Genomic DNA, 9,200 nt, shown 5'->3' with positions numbered 1-9,200 from the left:
CTGTAATGGAATCAGGCCAAACACCTGGTAGCACATAATTACATGCTTCATTTCAAATACATCGCGATAAGTCTCAATATTTCTTCATTCAAAATCCCACGGGAATATATATGCCCCAGGACTAAATTTGGGTAATAGGTCTTGTTATCATGACATAACTAATCTGTGTAATGAAGTTTATGTAAGTTTAATTTGGGTTTATGCTTCAATATGTTAAAGTAACATCATACAAGTATTTATTTTTTGATATACACCTACAGGGCCGTAACTTGTGCGGGGGCATGGGGCAACTACCCCCTTCCCAGGGAAGCTCCCCGCCTTTCGAGGGGGGGGGGGCATTTTAATCCAAAATTTTCTTACTCTATGTACGATACGAACATGAAATTATAAATGAAGCATCAAACAGGTTCATTGCATTACATAAACAGAACACTACACAAATGGTAAATAAAACAAAAATGAGTGGTGGGCCCATTTCAGTAAAAAATGTCTACTATTAGGGGCCCTAGAAATAATCCTTATTTGTATGGCTTTGAGATTTATCAATATTGTCCCTATAATTAATTTGTCATATATGGAAGGAGCCCTGAGGCGTACTAACGGCCCCGCAGACCTTACGTGCTGGAGGGCCCACAGGCTCCGAAGGGCCCATAAAGAATAAGAGAAAGATGGAAAGAGGGAACCCAAGAATTAGAAAAAAAACTTTTCTAGGGGGCCCAAAATACGCTATTAATGCTTGCTCCAGAAAAAGTTACGGCGCTGTACACCTGTATAAGTTCACTTACCAAACGACAAATCCTTACTCTCAAAGGGTGATGAGAGAATTGGGGTAGAAATTCTACCAAAAGCATAAAAATAGAATTTAGGGTTAGCTTGCCCCTGGACTTGCAATGACTGACAAGTAAACCTTACGTTTGGGTGAATCGAGTTGCTGACTGAGACACATATGAGAAAGTAGTACTAAATGTGGTCAGTATTTCAGTGAAGTTGTAGGTGCGAAGCTCCAGGGGTTTAGGAGATACAGCTACCAGAACGTCACATGGAAGTACAGAATAGTCTTCATACAGTTGGAGGTAAAAGCTCTGTAAGACCTCTTGTAACGACAAAAGGTGAATAACAAATATATGGGTACATATTAGGACTAGGGGGAAGTCATATAGTAAGGGTATACCCGACGGCGGCCATCTTGAAATCTGCCATTTTGAATTAAGGTTAAGTTTTTAAAATAGGAATAGGGTCATGTGATACATGATTTAAGGCGCAAATTTAATCAGAAGAACAATGGTGACGTTAATTTTGATTTACGCGCAATTGGTAAAAAGTTACAGGGAAATTAAAATTGTTGCAGCATATGTATTAGTCCTTTACCCCACCTTGTAAATTTTGTGTTAATGATAATAATTAAATAAAAATCAGGTGGATAAATATTAGGTCTATGGTAAGAGTTGCCTTGATGGCGGCCATGTTCAAATCCGCCATTTTGAATCAGACAAAAGTTTTAAATAGCGAGCGAGAAATAGATGTAAACAGGATACAAGAAAAACAACGAAATGGCGTGCAAGTACAGCATCAGAAAACTAACATTGTAACGCCACCATTGTATTTCTGATTAACTTCTAGCCCGAAGTCATCTATTGCATTATCTATTCCCATTTAATTTTGTGCTGGTTAATGATAAAGCAAAAATGGTTATACTGTTGGATTTATGGTAAAATTTGCTACTAATAAGGTGTCACTGTTATGCGTTTTGTTTAAAACTTTTGTCTGATTCAAAATGGCGGATTTGAACATGGCCGCCATCAAGGCAACTCTTACCATAGACCTAATATTTATCCACCTGATTTTTATTTAATTATTATCATTAACACAAAATATACAAGGTGGGGTAAAGGACTAATACATTTACTGCAACAATATTTAATTTCCCTGTAACTTTTCACCAATTGCGCGTAAATCAAAATTAACGTCACCATTGTTCTTCTGATTAAATTTGCGCCTTAAATCATGTATCACATGACCCTATTCCTATTTTAAAAACTTAACCTTAATTCAAAATGGCAGATTTCAAGATGGCCGCCGTCAGGTATACCCTTACTATATGACTTCCCCCTAGTCCTAATATGTACCCATATATTTGTTATTCACCTTTTGTCGTTACAAGAGGTCTTACAGAGTTTTTACCTCCAACTGTATGAAGACTATTCTGTATTTCCATGTGATGTTCTGGTAGCTGTATCTCCTAAACCCCTGGAGCTTCGCACCTACAACTTCACTGAAATACTCACCACATTTAGTACTACTTTCTCATATGTATCTCAGTCAGCAACTCGATTCACCCAAACGTAAGGTTTACTTGTGAGTAAGTGTCTTCTTTTCTTTGAGTTTTACGTCGCACGGTTATGCCGGTTAGGTTAAAGAAGACGGTGGTGATGAGTGATGAATGAAATGGTGGAATGAAGAAACTGGGAGGAAACGGGAGAATCCCGAGAAAACCCACGCACACTGTGTTTGTTCACAACAAAGTTCACTTGGCGGGGGCTGGGATCGAACCCGGGACCCCAAGCACCAGAAGTGAACGCTCTACCACTGTGCCACCGCGGCTTCTTCCATCTTTTTCCATCTTTGATTCTAGTAAATCTCGCCTTTTGATTGAAACTACTTTTATTCTATTTTGTATAAAGAACATACATTAATTTGTTTTGTTTCTAGGTTCTCTTTGAATCATATAACTCTACAGATATTTTTATTATACATTTATTAGTCTTCAGTTTCTTAGAACTTTTAATATCCTTCAGATGCAGACCTAGGTCCAGTCACCTATATCACTAAGTACTTTTACTAATAATTATCTTGTACCATAACAAATCCAACGGAAAAGTTGATGAAAATGATCGGTCATGATGAAATATGAAGAATGAATCTCTGCCTCGAATTAATTAGTGAAAAAGAATTTTAGGAGTGAGCCAAAAAATGGATCAAAAGACTGCGATCTTGGCCAATAATTATTATAATTAGTTTTTTGATCGGGGTACACAAAATTTTTGAACGGGCCCTAAATAGTTTTCGTATTTTTTACGGAATAAGCATATCATTCAAAGTTAACTAGTAGTTTGGGTTTGGCTACACTATATGTGGTTCTGCACATAAAGGTGTATAAGAAAATTTTTAACTGAAATATATATTGGATCTTTTGATCCAAAAAGACATATATATTCTTTATAGTCTCTAGAATTATTGCAATTGTAGCCAATACCATATCATAATAAATTCATAAAACAAGTGTTGAGTATCGGTGTAATCTTTACTTCTTAACACGACCCTAGGTATATCTCCAAACTTTGTATGCTAGAAAAAGGGTGCCTGATATTTCTATTTGTATATCTTATTGGCAAGTAGTTGAAAATTTATGATTTATTGTTCTGTTTTCTGTGTTAAATGTATCATGTTTTAGCATGCATAATACAAAAATTCTAATACAGTCAATATTTACTTATTTACAGGGCAAAGCATTAAAAACTCCTGAAATGCGTGCTTTTAAAAGACCATCATCTCTTCCATTCACTGTTTGGCGACGAGTTGGAAACATCCGCATTGAAGATCTAACGTCAGATAGACATCCCGAATTCTTGGAAAACCTCAGAACAGAATTTTTTCAAAACGAACCTCTCTGCAACTCAAAAAATGTAAAAGTCTTGGAGGACACAGAACTTTTGAGTCAACTCATTGATTATTGGACAAAGAAAATTAATTATAATACCACAGTTGTTGCTATTGACGAACAAACGAACCGCATGGCCGGATTCCATGTTGGGAACTTCTATTACAAACCAACAGTAAAACGACCTGTAGAGGAAGTGCTTATTTCCAATTTCGAAAAGGAAAGTGGACGCAACTTTTACGAATTATATCTTCATCTTAATACTGAGTTCGATGTCTTTGAGTACTTTAACACCGACCTCATAGCTGATTCTGTGGGGCTTTCTGTTTTCTCGGAATACACGCGATGTGGTCTTGCAAAGAACTTGTACCTAGCGAGGTTTGATCTAGCCAGAGCGTGCGGCATCACGGCAGCAATAGTAAGTTCAACTTCTATGTACGCTACAAAAGCTGCTTTAAACGCTGGAATGCATGTTTTGGCAGAAGTTTCATACGAGAACTATATAAAAAATGGAGACGTTCTTTATCCTGATATGGAACCACATAAGGCAATGACCTTGCTCGGAATACGGTTATAAAAATCTGATTCTATATAGTTTATCTGTGAGTGTAGATCTGTGAGTGAAAAGACTAGTTTTAGCTGGTTTCTTATATTGATATTTCATTCTGTATGATTTTAGAAGCATTTTTTAGTTATTTTAATGGAATACAAAGGTATATTTTAGATCATAAGAGGAGTTCATAGTTGCCAATCTTTCTAAGTAAAGTGAAAAGAAGAAAAGAAAAAGAAATAAACATTTCACATAATATACACACGCATGAAGTTGAAGTGTGTCAACTTGTAGGTACTATTATGTTAATTAGGAGTATTTTAGTCAGAAATTATGCCATGTAACGCTCTGTTTCTTTGTAATATCTAATTCGCCTACCTTACCGCTCCAGTGGTTGATATGTTTGTTATGGTTACATTGTTCTGAACGCTAATATTATCTACTTCTTACTATTTTGTTTTATTATTCTATCGAAAGATTCATTACTTTATATGTTGTGTCCAAGTCGTTATCTGATGTTTGTGTTATTTCATTTGCTCAATTTATCTATTAACATTTTATTCTGTTGACAATTTTGGTGACAAAAACGTCAAAATTAGTTCCATGAATACGAACCAAGAGAAAAATGAATGCAAATCGATGTAATTTATGGATATCTACATATACGTCTTTCTACGTATAAAGGTAGCAGAAAAATGGTAATATTGAAATGCCTAGAGAATTGTAGAAAATCACTTTTCTCAATGTTTGTAAAGTGAGCAGACTTGTAGGAATTAGGTATATGGCACATCGAGGATTGAGCGATATAGCATTATTCTACAACAATAAATCTTAATATAATAACAACTATATATAAAACTACATTAACTAACTAACTAACTCTATGGCCTATGGAACCCGGAGGTTCAGTGCCGCGTTCACAAAAGCTCTCCACTGACTTCTATCCTTAGCTAACTGCATCCAGTTTCTACTTTGTATTCCTATCTCTGCGAGATCCATCTTAATATTATCCTCCCATCTGCGCCTAGGTCTTCCTAATGGTCGTTTTCCTATGGGTCTACCAGTCAAGACTTTGAAAGCGTTTCTACTTTCTTCCATTCTAGCTACATGACCTGCCCACCTAAGCCTCCTAGACTTGACGACCCTAACAATGTTGGGTAAACCGTATAAACTATGTAGTTCCTCGTTATGAAGCTTCCGCCATTCCCCATTCTCGTTCCTCTTGGGTCCGAATATTCTTCTCAGGATCCTGTTCTCAAATACTTTCAGTCTATGTTCTTCCCTCAGAGTAAGCAACCATGTTTCACAACCATACAGAACAACAGGCATGATTATCGTTTTATATATTTTAAGCTTCAAATTCCTCGACAGAATTCGCGACGACAAGAGATTTTGAACCGAATAGTAACACGAATTCCCTGCTTTTAGTCGACATTTAATTTCTTCGTGAATATGATTTTCGTCTGTTAATATTGATCCTAAATATTTGAAAGTACCCACTTTATCAAAAGCATTATTTAATATTTTAACGCCTCCACAATTTGCCGTATTACGGTCCCGACGCACTTCCATGTATTTAGTTTTCTCTGCATTTACTTCTAAACCCATGTCTCTGCAAGCGTTTAATAAGATCTCTGCATTTATTTCTACTGTTCTCCTATCATCCCCTATGAAATTTACATCATCAGCATATGCCATAACCTGGTGAATGCCGTTCAACTCTAGGCCCTGGTTGCTATCTTTGATTTTCCTTATGGCGTATTCCAGCACAAAGTTAAATAATAATGGCGACAACGCATCCCCTTGTTTCAGGCCATTTTCGACGTGGAAGCTCGTGGACAAAAATTTTCCTACCCGGACTTTACTTTGGGATTCACTTAAACATATCTTAATTAATCTAATTAGCTTTCTCGGTATTCCAAGTTCTGTAAGAACGTTGTATAATGTTTCTCTCCTAACCGAGTCGTAAGCCTTTCTAAAATCAATAAATAGTTGATGTACCGGGGTATTGTATTCCCACTTCTTTTCGAGTATTTGGCGAATGGTAAATATTTGGTCGATAGTTGATCGATTTCGTCTAAATCCGCACTGATAATCTCCAATAATTTCATCTGCGTATGGGGTCAATCTTGCAAACAGAATATTTGAAAGGATTTTATAGGATGTTGACAGAAGAGAAATTCCTCGATAATTATTACAGTCAGTTTTGTCGCCTTTCTTGTGAATTGGAACAATGATTGATTCTTTCCACTCTTCTGGCAATTCTTCCTTGTTCCAGATAAGGAGAATGAGTTTGTGTATCTTGTTCCACAATTTTTCGCCTCCAGCTAAAATTAACTCAGCCGGAATTTCATCTACACCCGGAGATTTGTGTTTCTTCAATTTCTTTATAGCGGCTTCCACTTCTATTCGATTGGGTTCTGGAATATACGGTTCTGCGGTGTGTATCTCCTTTTCTCCACGCACATTAGTTTTTAGCTGCGTGTTCAGCAAATCGTCAAAGAAATCTTTCCATCTATTTAAGAGGCTATCCGTATCGGTGAGAACTGTTTCGTCAGATTTCTTTAATATATAAGCACGAGGTTGATAGCCTTTCTTAAATTCGCTGATCCCCTTATACATGTCCCGAATATTTTTATTTTTACTATTGTCTTCAAGTTCCTTAATTTTAGCTTTCAAAAAATCCCGTTTCTTTGTTCTAAAAGTTTTGGAAGTTTCCCGCCTGATATCTGCGAAATTTTGTGTAGTAGTTTCATTCGGATTTTGTAGCCACCGTAATTTTGCCTGTTTTCTCTTCTCTGCTAGTTTAATGCATTCTTGGTCGAACCATGGTTTGTTCCTACGTATTTCCGCGTGTCCCAATTTTTCTATTGCTGAACTTTTAATGCTATCTCTAATTTCAATCCAGGTATCCTCAACACTAGTGCACCCCGAGTCTTCTAAAACCGCGAATCTATTCGAAACTTCAATCTGGTATTCCTCTCGTCCTACCTTCGCATTGAAATCCCCTAATAGAATCTTCATATGGTATCGCGGGAGTTGGTCAAATATCCGTTCCACTTCTTCGTAAAAACTATCTTTTATATCGTCACCCTTATCTTCAGTTGGAGCATGTACATTTAAAACAATAATATCACACCACCGTCCCTTAAGAGTAATAAAAGAAAGTCTGTCAGTAACAAATTCAACCCGTTTAATTGCTGGTAATATTCGTTTGTGAACGAAAAACCCTGTTCCTAACTGGTGATTTTTATTTCCTTCCCCGTAAAAGAACGTAAAATTTCCGGAATTCTCAGATCCATTTCCTTCCCACCTAACTTCCTGAACTCCTACTAAGTCCATCCTGTATTTCTCTAACTCACTCGTTACAGATTTTAACGCGCCTGCCCTATAAAGACTTCTAATATTCCATGTTCCAAATCTCATGTCCATTTTCTTTTGCTGATGTCGTGCCAAGTTATCAGTCCTTGTCCGAGGCTTTTGTGAATGTTTCTGAACAAGTACCTTTTTATACAGGATGAGGGTGTTAGCCTTACCCAAACCCCCAAGCTGGAGGCCACTCCTAGTCGTCTGTCCGCGACTGCTTATTCAGTATATCCGCAGCTAACCTCTATATCTAGAGGCCTTCTCCTCGATCCACAACCTGAGGACGCGCCATGCCGTGGTGACAGGAACCCACGTTAATAAAACTACATTAGCTGACATAAATTATATTAAGCACTTCCTGTAGGACTACGGTGATTAAATTTGGCATGATTGTAGCTTTTCGGGACAAACCCACAAGAAAATTGCCAAAAGTGAATATTTTTAATTTTTAGGGGTTCTAGAGATTGGATGAAGAATTTGTCCATGTTATTTAAATGAGTCGTTTTTTTGGACCTATAATCTCATATTTTAGGTACTTAGAATCGGAATAAAAACTTGAAATTCGGTATGCTTGTACGTATTCGTTAAAGTTACATAAATGAATCATCAGAAATAAAAGTTTCCAACCGTAGAGTGGTCTTATGGGGAACTGAAAAATCTTTCCCATATTATTTATATGGGACGTCTTCTACACCCCAAAATGTTTAGGTACTTATGGCATGATTAGAATGATGAAATTTGGCATGATTGTAGCCTTCCAGGACTAACCGACAGGAAAATTGCCAAAAGTGAATATTTTTAATTTTTTAGGGGTCTAAAGGGGAATGAAGAAATTCCCATGTTATTTAAATGGGCGTTTTCTTGGGAAACAAAATCTTTTCCTATTTCAACTATCTAAAAGATACAATAGAATTGTGGGTTCCAGAGGTGCGAGGTCGTAGGCCGAGCAAGGATAGTGTGTGGGGACGAAGCACCCGGATGGGCAGATTCAGGAAATATGAAAAGCAAGTTCACGATACTTACTGTTGATGTAAAGGGCGATAGATAAGAAATGCGATGCCGTAGGCAGAGCAAACTCGGGGGTCTGGGAGCGGAGCACCCAGCTAGCCAAAGACTAGTCTATATTATAAAATTGAAAGAGACTATTTTTGTGACTCTTAATCTCTTGAACCACCCGACCACTCTCGATCAAATTTTCAACATAGATGAGGTTTGGACCTGGGAGTGTTTCCATGATTTCACTTTAACGGTAAAACATAGGGGAGGGGAGAAGAGGGAGTTATAAAATAATAAATAAAACTTAATAACTCTTGAACCAAATGACCAATCTCGATCAAATTTCTAACACAGATGAAGTTCAAGCCTGGAATGTTATATCTCAGTTCACTTTGACGGAGTAACGTAGGGGAGGAGGGGGAGATGTGCAAAAAATCAATATAAATAAAAATAAAAGCGTGATTTAATAACTCTTGAATCGATCTCAATCAAATTTAAAACATGTATGAGGCTCGGCTCTGGAAAGTTTTTTTTAGAGTTTGTTTCACTTTGATGGTAGAACCTAGGGGTGGATGAGGTGAAGTTCAGGCCTTTAGCGATGTTTATCATTTTACTTTGACGGTGCAATGT

General features: G+C 37.1%; 1 protein-coding gene across 1 annotated transcript; it reads left to right on the top strand.

The window, feature by feature from the left end:
- The first annotated feature begins 3,452 nt into the window (after window positions 1–3,452).
- On the top strand, window positions 3,453–4,235 carry LOC145667975 (uncharacterized). Its single transcript, XM_081735401.1, has one exon. It carries the CDS (start codon window positions 3,453–3,455, stop codon window positions 4,233–4,235), a length of 783 nt encoding a protein of 260 aa, XP_081591527.1.
- The last annotated feature ends 4,965 nt before the right edge of the window (window positions 4,236–9,200 follow it).

The sequence above is a fragment of the Thermobia domestica genome, chromosome 13 (assembly GCF_964235325.1).
Source record: "Thermobia domestica chromosome 13, izTheDome1.hap1.1, whole genome shotgun sequence".
Taxonomy (NCBI): domain Eukaryota; kingdom Metazoa; phylum Arthropoda; class Insecta; order Zygentoma; family Lepismatidae; genus Thermobia; species Thermobia domestica.
This window is presented reverse-complemented; position numbering and strand designations above follow the sequence as displayed.